This window comes from Echinops telfairi, unplaced genomic scaffold (genome assembly GCF_000313985.2).
Source record: "Echinops telfairi isolate 266 unplaced genomic scaffold, ASM31398v2 ScPeMD7_2565;HRSCAF=3150, whole genome shotgun sequence".
NCBI classification, from domain to species: domain Eukaryota; kingdom Metazoa; phylum Chordata; class Mammalia; order Afrosoricida; family Tenrecidae; genus Echinops; species Echinops telfairi.
The window spans coordinates 11,480,627-11,498,556 of NW_022106463.1; the positions used below are offsets into that span (position 1 = coordinate 11,480,627).

The following is a 17,930-nucleotide window of genomic DNA, read 5'->3' on the forward strand; positions in this document are numbered from 1 at the left end:
TTGGGGCTGCAGTGGGAGAAGCTCGCAGCCTCGGCATTCAGGGTTTCTTCTCCCCGAGAAGTTCAACTCGAAAATTCCCAAACCCCAAATGGAACTCACTGCCATTGTGTTTGCTCAGACTCTTAGCAGGCCTGTGGGAGGGGCAGAACTGCCCGTGTGCGTTTCTGACTGGATGCTCTATGGGAGTGGAAAGCCTTTTCCAACAGAGCGGCTAGTGGTTTCGAACTGCAGACCTTGTGGTTGGCAGCCCAGCATGTAACCACCACGCTGCCATCGCTCTGCATAAACTGGACACAAACAAGCTGGCAGTTGGAACCCCCCAGGGGCTGGGAAGGAAACACGTGGCACATCGCTTCCCTAAAGAAGCTTAAAGCCCTTCAAATCTAACCCTGGACACCACACGAGGCAGCCCATATCCTCAGAGGTTTCTATGAGTTGGAAGTGATTGATGGCACAGGGTTTTAGGGCTACTAGTGTACCCGAGGGGGAAGGCAGTTCTTAGGAACCCCAAGAAGCAACACAGGAAGTGGGAGGCTCCGTTTAAGGAGCCCTGGCTGGTGGGGCTGCCAGATAAGCGTGGATTGGTACCTACGCCGTCAGTGGGGCAGGTTGCCGGCCCTCCATGGGGGTGGGAGGAGAGTGTGCAGGCTCAAGACCACCCGGGACAGGACAGGACAGCTGTGGGCCAGCGTGGATGGGCCTACAGTCAACAGAAGGCCCTGGCACCTTAGTCACAAGGCGGGCTTAATAAATAGTTCCCGGTGTCTCCATGCTCCAGTGCCGCTGGCAGAAACACCACCAGGGGTGGTTCTAACGGACAGAATGACGTAAGATGCTGCACGTGGGGGTTCAGGCCACCAGCTCTAGGAGAGTGCTCTGTGTGTGTATGTGTGCCTGTCTGTCTGTCAGTTCTCGGGAAAGGTCCCTGTCTCCTTTTAGCACCTGTACACTCAGCATTTCTCAGGGAGCTCTGTGTGTCTTGTGTCAACCTCCCTTCAGGAGGTTCTCAGCGCGGGCGCCCCGAGCCCAAAGGACCCCCTCTGCTTCTTGGTCTTCTTTCCTGGTGGATCTCGGGCCCCTGTTGTCCCAGCTCCCTTCTCTCCCCTTCAGTCCTTGTAACACAACAGGTGCTGCAGGCCACTCCCCAGCAAGCCCCCGACACCAGACAAGGCTGTGCCTGAGTAGAGGCGCTGCACCCTACCCGGCCCCTGCAGCAGATAGGGGCTGGGGGAGGTGACATCATGGTGTAACCGCCTGGCCAAGTGGACTCCTACCTTGGGGACACAATTCAGTCCCAGCAGTGTGTGGAAGTGCAGCTCCCCATCTGTAATGGGAAGTGACAAGTTCACATTCTCAACTGGAAGGCGGGACTTCCAGCTCACCCCGAGGTACCACCGAGGAAAAGCCTGGCAGAGCCCTGCTGGGAGCCCGAGTCGGCCCCTGACAGCTGTTCTCTGTCCCTCTTGCTGTCCGCTGAGTCGCACGCTCCCTGCTACTTGCCAGATGACGTCTGAATTCAGAGCTAGATTCACAGAAGGGTCCAAGTGAAAAGGCCAGTTCTCTATCACAGGACGTCATCCACACATGTGCGCACACACACACACACGCAAGCACACACACAACTGGCTTTTCACCTGCAGTCAGAACCCCACCCTCATGCATGTGTGCAGGTGCTCACATGATCATGCATCCACACACACAAACATGCCTACACACGCACGCAAACACACACAAACACAAATACATGCATACGCAAACCCATACAGACACGTGTACATGCATGCACACATACACATATGGACACATGCATGCACGCACATGTCTACACCGTGCCCAGTTGTCTGGCTCAGGTCTGTGCAGGGCAGCTCCAGCCCTCCCTTCCCAAGGACAGGCTCCCAGGCCGTGCGTCTGAGGGAGGGTGTCTGCCCCGTCTTTTCTGCCCTGGCTCCTGTTTGCTGCCCCTCAGATGCTCCCTGGATGTGCTCACTCCCAGGTGGTCTCAGGCTGCCCCCCACCCCCTGGAGCAAAGCAGGCCCCTTAGGGGTTCCTGGCAGGTCTCCGCAGGAGTGCACAGCCTCCTGGCCCTCCTGAGGAGCGCCCGCTGGGCTGAACTGCTGACACTGGTGAGCGGTGAGCAGCCCTGTGCTTGTCCCTGGGGCCCTCCGGGCCCTGTCACATCCCGCATGCTGAGCTACCGCTGTCAGCCCAGCACCTGCAAGGTCTCCTCACCTCGCGTGACGCTCTTCCATGGGACCACTCGGCGTGCCATGCCGCTGGTTCCCGTGGATTATCACTCATTTTAGCCCCTACCCTCACCCTGCCCAGCCACCGCCCCCCCTTGGCAACGATGGCACCCGCTTACTTGAACCCCAGCACCCATTTCCCCCAAGTGTTGTCAGGGCCTCTGGGACCCCAGGACAGGGGCTAAGGAGACACAGTTTAGGGAAGGCCACAGGGGGCTGGGGCCACCAGTGGATGTCTGGGTGGATCTTTCAGGGGAAGAAAGGCAGAGTGAGAAGGTGGGACAGCTTGAGCCTAGGTGATTCTGCCTGGGAGCAGGGAATGCGGGTCTGGGTGTGTCTTGAATGAAGGGCGCAGTGCAGCCCCTCAGCCACATGCTGGGGCCTGAGCTGTCGGCCCGCTGCTGCTGCTGCCGCTGCTGCTCACAGTCCGGCCATCGACACGGGTCCTCCATCACCGCAGACAGGCTCTCAAGTCCAATTCCTCCGCAGCTTAGCTTGTCATAAGCTTGTCAATGAGAAATTGTGTTTGAGGATATTTTCTTATTAGACAGAGACGCACATAATACCATTATCTGCGCCGCGGGGCTCTAGGAGAGCTGCTAAAATCAACTCCAGCTGGCTTTCAAGACGCAAGCCGCCCATCACAATGTTCACTCTGCCAGCTCTCTGCCCCCCTTTCCCACGCGAGGCTGGTCGGCTCCAGACTCTGTCCTGAAAAGGGAGCGACGGACAGCAAGTCGTCCCGGGAGCCACGCCAGCAGTGGCGCCTGGGGAGAGTTCACGGTCCTAGAACCTTCCTTGCTGAGGAGCCCGCGCCTGTCGGCCATGCAGGTACCCCATGCTCAGTGCTGTCCAACAAGGCCCTCATCGCTGGTCCTACTGTGCAGGGCAGCTCCAGCGGCTCCGTCCTTGTCTGCATCGGCCAGCAGGGGAGGAAGCAGCCCAAGCCAGCCAGCTCTGCTCAGCCATTCTGTGTCGTAGCTGCTGGTCCATCAGGCTGTAGGAGAGGCTTCGGAAAGCTCAGGGGACAGGTGGAAGGAACGTGGGGATTCTCTGCACACCTTTCAAAGGCCCTCAAGCTTTAGTTGCACTGCCCTCTCAGGCCCAGGACCCAGCAGATCCAAAGACCCGGCTCACAGTGTGAGGCTGGAGGAGGGCCCCTCGGGTCTCAGTGTGCACCAGCGGGCCGGGGGTCTCTGGAGAACGGGGTCCAAGACACCAGATGGAAGGAGGCAGGGGTGGGGGGTGGGGGCTGACCAGTGCCTCTCCTGACATGGCGCCTGGCTTCCAGGAAGAACAGAGAAGGCCGAGAGTCACAAGGGGTCACCCCCGCAGCATTGTCTCTGTTGGGGCAGGTGCCAGGGCCACCACTCTAGGGGAGTGGAGAGATACACTCAGCCGATGGTGGGCGAGCGACACACCCCTGCTCAGGGCTTCAGAGGCTGGAGGGAGTCCTGGCGGTGGCTCTCTGGAGCATCACCCACGCCTGTGAGCCAGGCCTGCTCCGCTGCTGCCCCTGCCCGGGGTTTCCCTCTGTGCGTCCAGCTCCGCCCAGGGCATCATGAGGGGCAGGCACCAGGCCCAGGAGACAAATGGGATGAGTTAGCTGTACCGCATGCACTGGGCTTACTGTGCTAGAAAGGAACCCGTGGACACACGTGTTCATGACGGAGGTCAGGAGGCACCAGCCATGCTGCCCACGAACCAGGACCTGGCCCGTGCTCTCACTCCACAGTCCCGGGCCCTGTTCCTCCTCTTCCTCCTCCATGGCCCTTTACCCTCTGGAGAATTGGATCCTCACCCCCCAAGCCCCTCTGGAAGCAGAGCCGGATCTCCTGCTCCCTCCCTTCCCAGCTGTCACCTCAGCACAGAACTGAGCAGCCCGGACTCCTTGGTCAGGTTTGTCGGCGGCCTTCGGCGTATCCAGTTCCGGTTACACCACTAGACAAACCCACGCCTACAGAGCCTTTCAGGGCCTGTGCCTGCGCTATGATTCTGGACGCTGTTTACAAGGCCCTTGTGGTTCTTGGAAGGCTGCTCTGTAGCTGAGAGGGTCAACAAGTCGTTTCAACTCTGCTGGGACTCCAGCCACACCCTGTGTGAGCTCTCCTCTGTGGCCACGTTACCGGACCCTCGCCCAGAGCCCATCTCTTATGTGAGGACCCGTGATGTGTAGAAGGAGCCTTGGGGGTAGCGTGGTGACGAGTCGGGCTTCTATCCAAAGGTCCGAAGTTCAAAACCACAAGCTGCTCCTCAGGAGCAAGATTGAGCGTTTCGCTCCTGGAAAGAGTTACAGGCTTGGACACTCTCGGGGGCACCAACATGACGCCAGTGGGCTCTGCTCAGTTTTGCTATGTAAGAGAGCATCTTAGCCCCTGCCCCTCTTAGAACTCAACTTCGAAACAGAATGGTTTCCATCCAAGCCCACCTCTCTCTGTCACCTTATCCAACAGCAGTGTGGGAGCCGGGGTCCCTCTTGCCCTGAGGTCTCCGCACCTGGACCCCGGTTCCTTAGCCACTGCTAGACCTCTTGGACTCCAGCAGGAGAGAATCTGGCTGCTTCCAGAGCCCCCTTCTGATCTTGGCCATGCCATCAGTCCCCCACCTCCTTCCACCCCTGCTTGCCACTCAGCCCCGAGCCCCCATTGCATGTTCCCGGCATCCAGCTGGCCGGCCGTGGCAAGCACTGGCTCTCAGGTCACCCCTGTCTCCTTGCTTCGCGGTCAGAGGGACAGTCCCCAAGCTGCCCCAAGCCCCCATGGGGGGCTCCAGTGAGTCTGGGCCTTGTTGTGGTCCGATGCCACTGAGCGGATCCTGACTCGAGCAACTTGCTAGGCTGTCACCCTCACAGCTGCAGGTGGCCAAGTCTTGTTCCGAGGGGCTACCAGCCTCTGTGCACAGATGAGCGCTTAGCTGTCCGTGCCACCAGGACTCATCGGAGCATCTCCTTGCCGCCGAACCAGGCCTGCCAACTCACGGCCACCCTGTGGGACAGAGCAGAGGGGCCCCTAAGGCCTCTCCCGCTCGTCGGCTTTGGGGACCAGACCCCAGGTCTGTCTCTCCCATAGCCATCGTGTGGCTTCCAACCAACAAACTTGCCATTAGCAGCAAGCGCTTCACTGTTTGCACCACTAGAGCTCCTGTCTCCCCCTCAGGAGCTGAAAGTCAGGCCACCGAGTGGTGTGTGTGTTCCTGTCGCAAACCTCTCACATGTGTTTGGCTCCTGTGCCAGCCACCCTGCACAAGTAAGTTCTGAGCAGCAGGACAGTGGACGAGGCCTGCCATGCAGGCTTCATCACAGTGGGCTTGGCGAACCATGAGCTAGTGACACAGAGAGCCCCCGTCAGCGTGCAGACGGCCAACAGAGTGGAGCCTCGGCGGAGGACCGGTGGTCCCTTGCGTGGGCAGATAGGCAGTGTTGGACTGGAATCAGGGCCTGTGTTTGAGTCTTGACCTTACCGCCTGTTTGCAGTGGACCCTTAAGCCACGGAGAGACATCATCAAACGGGAGTCATGAGAACACTTACCTCGTGGGACGCTATGAAGGCTTGGTCATAAAACACACGTGCAGCATGGACAGCAGTGCCCAGCAAGACACAGCAAGATCAGACACACACTGGCCTCGTGTGCAGCCTGAAGGGCCACCGCCAGCATCGATGCCTTCAGACTGATGGCCCATCCACATCAACATAGTGAAAAATCCGCCCAAACGGACAGACAGACGACATCATGAGAAAGGGGAGAAGACGGACGTGGCCCAGGACGCCGTTGTACTTGGACACAGCAGTCGAGGGATCAGAGACATGGCACTGGGCACCAACGAGAGTGCGCCTGACCTGAGCTGTGGGAGCTGGACACTGGACCAGGAAGACCGGAGGGGAGGGAGGAGCAGGGGTGCCCCGCAGGCTGCGGGAGGAGCAGACACATTTGCCTCCGAGCAGTCCGGCCAGAATGCGGCTTGTTCAGACGTGCTCTGGGCACGATCGGACCCTGCAGCAGGCTTCACGCTAGGCAAAGTGGAGGGGCAGCAAAACGTGAGGAAGACCTTCAGGAAGACGGGCGGACCCAACGGCCAGGTACGGCCGTGGCTCGTGCAGAGCCCGTTCTGAGAGCCGTGGAGAAGCGGGCAGTCTTGCTTGCTCTCCACTTAGGGTCCTGCTGTTTGTTCCACGACACCGACAGCCGCGTGTGTGGGGCGCCCTTGGGGCTGCTGAGCCTTTGCAGTGTAACTGGGATGGGCAGGGTGACTTTTCCCCACTGCAGGACTTTCCCCTCGGATGGTACACACGCCACGTCTGGTCCCATCTTTTTGTTTCATTTAATTAAGTCCTGGACTGTCCTGCCCCTAACTCCATCTGCACATTCCCCAGAAGGCGCCCAGTGATATTAAAATAACTTTATCTAATATCTCCCGCCTTTAATATTTAATGAGCACCTGCTGCCTGCGAAGCAGAGCCCCGGGTGCTCAGAGGGACCCAGCAAAGCCCCAGCCCCAGAGAAGGAGGAGCCGACACTGGCGCTGACCCACGCTGTTACGAAGGTGACATCCCTTTCATTGAAGGGGGGCGCATGAGGGTGATTCCAGTGCTCAGTCGGCCGGAATGGCCCCGGAGTTTCACGCCCCTCCGCACAGGAGGGGCATGGTCTCAGGCGACCTGTGCTGCGGCAAAGCCACGGCCAGGCAGGAGGAGCGCGGCTGGACTCTTGAATAAAAGATCAGGCTGGGTGGCCGTGTCCTCCGCATGTACGCGCTTCACCCCTGGCCCTGGGGAGCTGGTGTCACAGAGTGTGACAGGCAGAGGGCTAGTGGAGGGGGAACCCGCGCGACAGGCGGGGTGGAGGGGCTGTCTCTGCCTCATAAGTCAGCCCCAAGGACAGCAGGGCCTGAGCCCACATCGTCCGTCCCACGGGGTGGCCAGCCCCAGCCACTGTCGTCTCTCGGCACGTCCGCCAACTGTCCTTTCTCCAGGCAGCGAGCTCGGGGTGCTGATGGGATGTGGCGTGCCCTCCTTGACACCTGGGACAAGGCCTGGGCGGGCACAGGACGGAGGTGCCGTGCTGCCTCCTGCCTCCAGCCCCTCCATCACCACGCACACCCGCCTCCCAGCACCTTTAGCCCAGCTGCCCGTCCGTCCCAGCAGTGCATCGAGTAGTGCCCACAAACAGGCGCACCTGCCTAAGCCCACACTCCCTTCACATCCCGCTCGCTGAGCGTGCACTCCGGCGTTGTGTTGGTAATCTGTGTGTGCGATTAGCTCAGCACGACCTCCCTGGGGCTCTTTCTCACCCCACTCACTGTGAGGTGACCCTGATATCTCATCCAAGGGGCTAGGGGGCCGTTCCTCCCCGCGATCCCAACATGACAGGCTGGGACCTTTAGGAGAGCCGTGCCTCGGGCTGGGTTGGACCCTCAACCTTTGATATCAGCCGAGCCCTTACTGTCTCCCACCAAGAGTCATTATCTCAGGCATGGCCCAGGCCGCGCCCACTGCCAGCAAGCCCCTCTGAGGACCTCATAGGACAGAGCCCAACTGGAAACGGCCTGTTTGAAAGCAGACCTCTCCGCCTTCTCCTGCAGAGCAGCTCCTGGTGCTGGGCCACCACCCTGTTGGTTGGCAGCCAAGCGCTTTAACTGCTGCACCCCAGGGTCCTTTCTCTTGTTTGTGGTTTATTGTCGTGGTACACTGGCTCTCTCTCTCTCTGATCCCCCCACCTTCTCTCCTCACCCCTCACCCTGCTGAGGGGACAGACTCCAGAGGGCCTGCCCACCTCCGTCCTGCTCACCTCCAGTTCCCTGCCACACCCAGCCTCCCCTGTCCCAGGCCCTGGGTCACAGCGGGCTAAGCGCCTAGCTGCTATCCGCAGGGTCAGTTGTTTGAACCCACCAGCCGCCCCTCAGGAGAAAGATGAGGCCGTCTGCTCCATGAAGCTACCCAACCTCGGAAACCCTTTCTGGGGCTGCTTGGAGCGGGGGGGGGCGCTGTGGCCATTCCAGTGCCTGCCCTCCAGACCTTCCTGTCCCAAGGGATGGAGCAGGCTTGCAGACAGATTCCCACGGAAACGCTTCAAGACAAGACAGCTCTGACCCTTAAACCAAGAACCCCGGCTGCCTGAGCCACCTGGCCACCTCCCACCGCTGGAGGAGGTAGGCCGACTGTCTGGTCTCAGGAGTGGCTATCCGGGCACACTGACGTCAGAGCAGGTGCGGGAGTGCAGTGCAGTGGGAGGCCGGGGTCGCGTGGGTGCTGGGTAGTTCCCTGTAGAAAGCCAAGCTCCAGATCTGCGTCCCTAGAGGTGAGCGTGGAGAGGTTAGCAGCCAGGTGTGTGTCCATCGGCATGGGAGGAAAGATGGCGGCACAGAGCGCCGAGGGAGGACGGGCCTGGCCTTCTCCCAGCTGCTGTAGCACAACCAGACCCTGGGGAGGTCTACAGGGTACTCTGAGTCATACCAGACCCAGACTGCCAAGCCTTGTCTGCTTATGCCGGGCGCACGCGCGTGCCCGTTGTCCATGCTGTCTTTGGGGCCAATTGACTTGTCACTTGCTGCTCAGGTGGCAGGCGGGCAAGACTGGTAGCTGATGATTGTGCTTCCCGATCTCATTGTCTGCACACAGCACGCCTCTCTAGAGCACAGAACATAATTCGGAGCCTCATTGCGAAACCACGTCTTGTAATGGTCCTGGTGGAGACGCAGCACAAGTAGGGGCGACGGATTCATGGTCTGACTTGTTCAGAAGCGTTTTTTTCTCAAAACCCTGAGAGACCAAGCTTCCTGGTGTCAGGCAGAGAGGGTGGTACCCCCACGCCTCGGGTCCTCCGTCACCCTCAGTCCAGGACGGAACTCCTCCCTGTGGCTGTGTTCAGCCCAATAGGCAGGTCTCTGCAGGGTCGGTGACGGGCGCGCCGGGGTCCACACACCTTGCAGTCACCCACCATGGGAGCCTCAAAGGGAGCACGGACGCCAGGACAGAGTTCAAGGTCAGGCAGGAGGGGATGGGGGCTGCCATCAGCAGCCTGAAGCAGTATGTCTGGGCCGCACCCATTGCACAGCCCAGAGTGCACAAGGAAACAAGAGGCCCGTGCTCGGGCAACACAGAGGTGTCTCCCTGCTTTCCCCACGTGCTTGCTGCGCCACGACGATCCCCCACTGGTAATTCTCATTTCCTCCATGAATTTCTGGCAGAATGTTGACAATGGATGGCATTTTCAAATAGCTTTTTGTTTTTATTAGCACACATTATTAAAGGGAAATGCTCCCTCCTTCTTCGATGTCCACAGGACATTAAGGGAAGGACAGAACTCAGTTTGCGGGAGCATCTGCTGAACACGCTTGCTCCCTGTGTTTTCCCCAGGAACTGATCCCGGAGTTCTATTACCTGCCCGAGATGTTCGTCAACAGCAACGGGTACCACTTGGGGGTCCGAGAAGACGACGTGCCAGTGAACGACGTGGACCTCCCCCCGTGGGCCAAGAAGCCCGAGGACTTCGTGCGGATTAACCGCATGGTGAGCGGTCTGGGGCTGGGTGGGGCCTGGTTTTTGTCTCGAGACACGAGGTCCTGGCAGACCTCAGGGCGGGGAGGAAGGAGGAGCCCGGCAGTGCCGAGGTCAATGGAGCACCAGCTGCTGCGGCGCACACAGTGTGGTCGTGGCTGGTTTCTTCAAGTCAGACTGCTTTATGAGGAGGGTTTGCACTTCGGTGGCTCTGTGCGTTCTCAGAAGACTAAAGGTGGGGAGGCAGGTGTGAGGTGGGGGGACCTCACTGTGCCAGAGGAAGGACGAGGGCATGTGTTCCTCGCCCTCGCCCCGTCCTCTCTGCAACACCCGGAAGACAGTTTGGACAATGGCGTCGTTTTGTGAAGAAGGCCCCACTCTCCCAAACTCTTCTCTGGTAAGGTCACCTGAAACCCAGATCCCCCACTTCTCTGGCCCACACAGGGAAGTCTAGTCACAGGCCTCTCCCCACACCTCTCTGTCACCAATTCCCCAGCAAGCATCTTCCAGGTCTCTGACCAGCCGTTCAAGCCATCGATCATAGAAGATGACTCTCTTACACCGGTCGCCTCTCCTTCCAAGCAAAACGAACAGCCAGGTGCACCGCTCCAAGCCCAGCCCTCGGGGAGGCTTTCCTGTCACCACTGCCCTTCAGGGAGGCCCCAGAGGGGACTGTAGTGCCGCTGCTCGCCAAGTCCCAGGGGTCCCTGCGTGTCGTGTAGAACCACCAGTGAGCCAAGCACCAGTGGTCTCTCCTTCAGCAATGGATCGAGGAGCTCACCAGGAGGCCATGGTGCAGACGGGTGGAAACAACGGCGAGGCTTTCTGCTCCCTGCCAGAGGCCCCGTCTAGGAACCCGCAGGAGCAGTTCTACAGGGCCACGACGGAGGCGGCATCCACTCGACGCAGTGAGCTTCTGAGCGACGGAATGGAAGCCCGGGACAGCTGAGCCACTTCTTCTCGCAGCTTGCTTGTGCCCTGCAGGCCCCACTGCAGCCCACCCCCACGCGTGCCACGTCCATGGGATGACAGAGTGCTGTGCACGTCCAGCTCCGTGACCCTGTGTCAGATGACACCAGTTCCTGACGGACACTCAACCCACATGGTGACTGGGTGGCCCCTGGTGACGTCGGGCTCCACTGAGGCCACTCACGAGGCAGAAGCTGCTTCTCCAGAATGAGAAAAAGAAGACCTGTTTCAGATGACCTCCAGGGTTTCAGGAGTTAGGATTTAAAACCCATTTTGTTGGGTGTCATGATTTAACCCATAACAGACAGTATAAAAGAACATTTAAATGCTAACATAGATTTTCCTCTTTATTTTAAAAGAGAAGAAAATAGATGAAAGTCGATTTCGCATAAATAAAGTTGCTTGTTCATTTGTAATTCCTCCATGTGTCTGTTGCACGTAAATTAGATCACTTGCTCCCAGTGTCGGCGTTGCCAGTGTGAAAACTGACTTGTGTCTGTAAGCCTCCTGCCTCATCGAGCCTGCCGTCGCAACAGCCCAGTGCTGCTGAGCCCGCCAGGATGCGATGCAACGAGCCTTCAAAGTGAAGGCTCACCACGAGGTTCCATCTATCTGCACTCGGGAATCAGATCAGTACAACTGTCTTCAAGTTTAGGCACCTACCACTAACGCTAGTGGTGAAGACATTGAAGAATTCTGTCAAAGTCTTCGTCTGAAATACATGGATCATTATTGGTGATTAGAATGGAAAAGCCGGAAACACGGAGGAACAGTAGTTGGAAAATAGGGTCTTGGTGATGGACATGAAGCTGGAGATCGCGTGATGCGATTCTGCAAATCCAGGGCCTTCACGGCAGATACCATTGTGTTCAGCAACACAAATGGTGACTACCTGTGCGGACTTCTCCAGACGGAAGACACGGATACCAAATTGCTACCCACATGGGAAGAGACACGAAGAAGCTCGCTATCGGTACCTGACACCAGGCCAGGGGATGACTGTGGAGCAGACCATCAATGGATTGTACTTAAGTTCAGGTTGAAGCTGAATAAAATCAAAACAAGTCCTTGAGAGTGAAAATACAACCTCGAGTCTATGCCACCTGAATTTTGAGGCTATCCCAAGGGCAGACTTGCTGCGCTAAACACTGATGGCAGAGGCCGGATGAGCTGCGGGGAGACAGCACAAACAGTGTCCTAGAGGAAGCAAAGGGTTGTTAAAAAGACACGGGAGAGAAGAGCCAAGTGGATGTCAAAGGAGACTCTGAAGCTTGCTCTAAATTGTAGAGTAACTAAGGCAAATGGAAGAAAGGATGATGTCAAAGAGTTGAACAGAAATTTTCAAAGGACAGCTTAAGGAGAGAAAGTAGAATATAATATTGAATCGTGCAAATACCTAGAGTTGGTTAGAAACCCAAATGGGAAGAACATGCTCAGCATATCTTAAACTAAAAGAATAAAAAAATTCAAGCCTCAAGTTGTAATATTGAAAGACGCTATGGAAAAATATTGACTGATGCGGGAAGCAACCAGAGGAGAGAGAAAGAACACGGAGTCACCGTGCAATAAGAACTAGTCGACATCCCACCATTTTAGGAGGTAGCATATGAGCAAGACCCAATGGTGCTGAAGGAAGAAGCCCAGCTGCACTGAAAGGATTAGCCAAGAAACAAGGCCTCAAGAATTGATGGTCTGTGGAAGTGACCCATTGAAATGTTCCAGCAAGCTGATGAGGCACTGGACGCCCTCACTCATCCATGCCAGGGAATTTCGAAGACAGCTGCTTGGCTGACTGGAAGAGATGCATATTTTATCTACTCCAAAGAAAGGTGACCCAACAGAATGCTCCAGTTATAGAAAAATATCACTAATATATCTAAGTAAAATTTTGCTCAAAATCATCCAACAACAGTTGCAGCTGTACACGACAGGGAACTGCCAGAAGTCCAGGCCAGCTGCAGAATGGGACATGGAACCAGGGCTATCACTGCTGGTGTCAGCTGGATCTTGGCGGGAGGCAGAGAGCACCAAGAAAGATGAGGTACTTGAGTCTCGTTGACTACGCCAAGGCATTCGACTGCGTAGATCATAACCAACTGAGGAGAACCGCGAGAAGAAACGTGGAGCTTGTCCGTGGATGCAGAGGCAGTCGTGAGGAACGAGCACCGGCAGACGGCCTGGTTGACGATCGGGAAAGGTGCGCAGCAGGTTCTGCCCTGTGCCGTACCTAGTCCGTCTGCGTGCAGAGCAGCCTCAGAGAAGCTGGAGCCTAGGGAGAAGAGCGAGCGCAGCCCCGGGATCGGGGAAGGCTGATTAACAGCCTGCTGTCTGCAGAGGATGCTACCTAGCTTGCTGAAAGAGAGGAAGAATCGAAGCACCTGCTGACGCAGAGCAGGGATTGCAGCTTTCAGCAAGATCCTCACAACTGCACGGAGAGCATCACGATAAACGGAGAGAAGAGGGGCCTGGCCAAGGGTTCCGTCTCGCGTGGAGCCTCCCGCCATTCGTGCTCAGGGCAGCCGCCGCCAAGAGAGCCAGCAAAGCCCTGCCCTGGGCCACTCTGCTGCACAAGACCTCTTTGAAGTGTTGGAGACCCCAGGGTGTTACTCTGAGGACTAAGGTGTGCCCGACCCCAGCCAGGGTACATTCAGTTGCCTCACAGACATGTGAAAGTCGGACACTGCCTAAGGAAAGCCAAGGAAGAGTGGATGCCTTTGAATGGTGTCGCTGGTGAACAGTACTGAAAGCAGCCTGGACTGCCCAGAGAACAGACAGCTCGCACAGGGAGCACAGCCCGAGGGCTCCCTAGAGGCAAGGGTGGCGAGACTTTGTCTCCTGGACTTTGGACGCATTGTCAGCAGAGACCAGTCCCTGGAGAAGGACACCCTACGTGACAGAGTGGAAGGGCAGCAGGAAAGAGGAAGGCCCTCAGCAAGATTGCCTGACACAGTGGCTGCGACTCTCAGCTCACACCTGAGAACACTGTGAGAGTGGTGCCAGCACGGGTGGTGCTTGGTCATGGTGTCCGCAGGGTCACCGTGAGTCGGGACTGACTGGATGGCACCCAGCACCGCCGTCTAGTCTCCCTGGAAAGGGGATGGCCGTGCTGGCAGTGGACTAGTTTGGGACTATTTTGTGTCACAGTGGTTCAGCATGTGTCTTTTAACCACAGTGATGATGGTTCACTGGACCCCATCTACCTTCTCTGTGAGAGAGGGGAGCGGCAGCCTGCCCCCACAAAACTAACACCGAGGAGACCCTCAGGGGCCATCTGTGGTGTCTCAGGAGCTGAGGTCACAAGCCCTCAAAGTTTTTCTCTTACATACTCACAAGACGTAGCCTTCACAACTGGAGACAGATAAGCAATGATGCATTTACACCCTCTTGGCAAATATCATGGAGCATCCTGAGCAAAGGAGAGACCATTGTGGTGACAAGAAGGCAGATCCGTCTGTGTTCATGGAGGAGGGGAAGAAGCAGAGCTCGGAGCTCTCCTGCTGTTGGGAGCCTCATTCCACCTTCCAAGGGGGATGTAGGAATTCAAGGAGGCTTGTCAAGGAAGCCTGACCCTGTGGCACAGAGGGCACGATCCCAGATCCCCTCTGCTTGCCCTGTCTTTGTGCTTGGGACCACCCAGAAGCACTATCAGGACTGTTAGAGGTCTTTCCTCTCCTGTGCGGGTCCCTGGCCAAATCATCAGGGCGTAACCAAGAAGGACCAGTTGTTGCTGGTCCCCAGATGCATGGCCAGCTCCCTTCTGCCTGCCACAAAACCTGGAGCTGACACACTGTACCAACCGTCATGTGTCCACGACCGGATTTCCTTCTCTTGTGTATACAGAGGACAGCGTGGTTTTGCTTGTATCCATTGTGGCTTTGATTTCTGATGGGAAACAGTGCCTATAATTGTTGAGAGGTGATGGCTTGTGACCGCGGGGACACCACTCACTCACCCCAAGCCTGGTGCCCGTGTGAGAAACCCTGAAAAGTGGCCAGGACATGGCTGCCAGCTACAGCACAGATCTACAAGGTCTTGGTTTCTCCGTCAAGACTGGCCGTTCACCGAGCACGTGGCCACTCCAACTCACAAGTAATATCCATGGTCAACTCTTCACATCTCAAAATCCAAGCCCAGCTCATTTTACAGGTAGATTCTACCTATTTCCCAGAGGTAGTTACACCATGGCTCATACAACTCGTGCTAGGAAAGGTGGGCACCTTCAAGCTCTTTCTGTGCTACTAGCGTGCTTGAGTGTGAGCACACACGAGGGGGCTCCAGACAACCCCCGGAGAAACAGAACGGGCAGGTTGTAGACTCAGATGTACAGTAAACCCACCACCAACGAGTACATTCTGACTCACAGTGAGCCTGCACTGGGTCCCCGAGGATACCTCCTCTTTCTGCTTCCAAGTGGCTGGTGGGTTTGAACCACCTACCTTGAGATTAACAGCCCAGTGCCCAACCCCCTGCACCACAGGGCTCCTTCCCTGTATGACGGGGCCACACCTGCCCAGCTACCAGAGGTCGCCTCCACCCCAGAAGGAGGCTCCTTTGAGCAACGTGCTGCTTCTCAGTGTCTGCAGGGATGCCCAGGTGGATGGTGGGCAGGCAGTGCAGCCCCTCAGGCGCCCTTCCCGCTTGTCCCCCACTGCAGGCCCTGGAAAGCGAGTTTGTGTCCTGCCAGCTGCACCAGTGGATGGACCTCATCTTCGGCTACAAGCAGCGGGGCCCAGAGGCTGTGCGGGCCCTCAATGTCTTCCACCACCTGACCTACGAGGGCTCCGTGACCCTGGACAGCATCAGTGACCCGGTGCTCCGAGAGGTAGGTGTGCCGCCGCTCTCTGAGCACCCACCCACAGGCCCACCCCTGCCAGGCCAGGCCCTGTCCTGGAATGTGGGGAGGGAGTCCTGGGACAATCCCTTCCCTTCCCAGTACCCCCCAGTTTTGTGTGAAAGGGGCCTCTGCCCCTCCTGGCTCTTGCCGTCTGCAGGAAGGTGCTGGGTGTGTGTGTGGGGGGTGCTGTCCCTGGAGGACACAGCTTTGTGTAGGAGCCCTGGGGCCTCAGTGGTTACCTACCAAGCTGGACCGGCGAGGTCTGCATGGAAACCACAGGAGGAGGAAGAGTCTTGCAGCTCGTGTGGGGTTAGGGCCTCAGAAACCCACAGGGGTATCTTCTCCGTCCGAAAGGTTCGCTATGAGTCAGAATCGACTCGATGTCGGTTTTTAATTTTTAGTAGTTTGTGATCCTGGATGCTATGTAGTTTAGGCTTTGGGTTGCTCACCTCAAGGTCGCAGGTTTAAAACCACCAGATCCTCCTCCGGAGAAAGATGAGGCTTTCTACGCTCATAAACCACAGCCTCAGAAACCCACAGCGGCAGTTCTGCCCTGTCGCTGCGACTTGCAGTCAACTTGATGGTGGGGGCTTTGGACATACATGCCCCAAAGCAGGCCACCTGGGAGACTGGGTGTCCCCACCCTGACCCCCAGGACACAGAGGGAAGCTCCTGGTGGCCCACTGCACTCTGGAAGTACACAACCGTCTGCTCTGACCCACAAAGCCAATACCTGCAGAGACAGGCAGGCACAGGCATGTATGCAGAAGCCACTTTGACACCCTTAACTCTTTGGTGGATCCCTGCTTAGGGCTTTACAGGTTCAAAAGTGGCCTCAGTGTGTGGGCGACATCGTAGGGCAGCTGCTTCAGGCTCCGGGCTCCTGCTGGTCCCTCTCCCAGGAGACGGGCTCGTGTACTGTAGTGCTTGCTCACATGAAACACTGATCAGCACACGGAATACATAACACACGACCCCCCCATGCGCCTGCCTGGTCCAACACCAGCAGCTCCCGTCTGGCCACCTGGGAGCCCCAGATCCCAGCTGGAACCTGCACCAAAGCTTCAGGTGCGGGCCCACTCCCTGGCAGGTAAACCCGTGGAGCCAGCCGCACTAAGGGGACAATTACAGCATTCAGATGTCATGGATTAGACCCTGGGCAGCACAGCGGGAATGCTGACAGCCGCTGACAGCCCGTCCTCTGCTCGGGCAGGAGAGCTTACCTTACCTGTTTCTTGTCAAGCCGTCATTGCTCGTCAAGTGAGGCAGGAATGTGACAGCACCTCCCCAGGATGTGGCCCTTCCTGGGATGGAAAGAGGGGTGCACTGAGGGGAGAGGGCTCCCACCATCACCTGGCCACCTGCCCTTCCTCGGTGCCAGTTCATGTACACGTGTGCGTGCATAGTGCTGGCTCTGGCGGGCCTGACTGCACATGCCCTGGGATTCCACCAGGAGGCCCCGTACTGTTCACTCATCTGAAGGCCCCTACCTCTGCCGCCCTCACTGTGCCCCATGGCCCAGGCCAGCAGCGTCGGCCTCACCCAGCACCTTCTAGTCAAGATCCCAGGTGGCCAGAGATGTGAGGGTTTGGGAAGCTTTGACCAAAGCCCTGTTGGAATCCTTTGGAAATCTTTAAACAACAACAACAAAATTAATGATTTTTTCCCCTGTAAAAGTAAAGACCTTCTTAGGCAGTGAACCCCCATGTACCTTTCATCCCATTTCAACATCGTGACTCTTGTTCCAGCCCTGCCCTCACCCCACCCCCCACCCAACCCCATGGTGGCCGAGAACGCAGAGTGGTTCCCACCAGTGGCTCCCAGGTGGCCATCCTGAGGGGAGCAGATGCCACCTCCGGATCCCACCGAGCGGCTGACAGACTTGAACCTCCAGCCTCTCCATCAGCAGCCAAGTGCTTGACCCGGCACTCCATCAGGCCCAACTCAACCCATCTCTCTGGGAACCAACCCCTTCTTCAGGCAGGAGGCACCTTCTGAAAGTACCCGCCGTCTTCCTCCAACCTCGCTTCCTTCTGGAAAAGCTCCCGGCAGATCGATAGGGAAAAGGCATGGTGTCTCATGCCTCGCCGAGTGCCTGCTCCTGTGGGCTCGGCCCTCTCGGCCCCGGGTGTGGCCATTCCCGCAGAAGGAACAGTAGCTGGCGGTTTTCCTTGCTCCAGAATAACTTGTTCCCGTTACAGGAGCCTGGAGTGGGCTTCTGTCTCACAGAACCAGTCCCTTCACTGCGTCTCGCTGTTCCATTCATGCTGTTGGATCATTTAGGATGGGCCACTCGCTGGAACCTATTCTCTCTCTCTCTCCCTCAATAGCCAATACCCTCCAACTCTCTACCCCGGCAACCGATACTCTCTGACGCTCTACCTCAATAAC

The 17,930-nt window shown here is 57.5% G+C and overlaps 1 protein-coding gene across 1 annotated transcript in view; it reads left to right on the top strand.

The window, feature by feature from the left end:
• The window catches only part of NBEA (neurobeachin), a 465,975-nt gene that overhangs the window by 423,829 nt on the left and 24,216 nt on the right, over nt 1-17,930 (top strand). The window contains exons 47-48 of the mRNA XM_045294000.1: nt 9,596-9,748; nt 15,360-15,527. Coding sequence (XP_045149935.1) covers nt 9,596-9,748; nt 15,360-15,527 — 321 coding nt within the window. The remainder of the gene's footprint in view (nt 1-9,595; nt 9,749-15,359; nt 15,528-17,930) is intronic.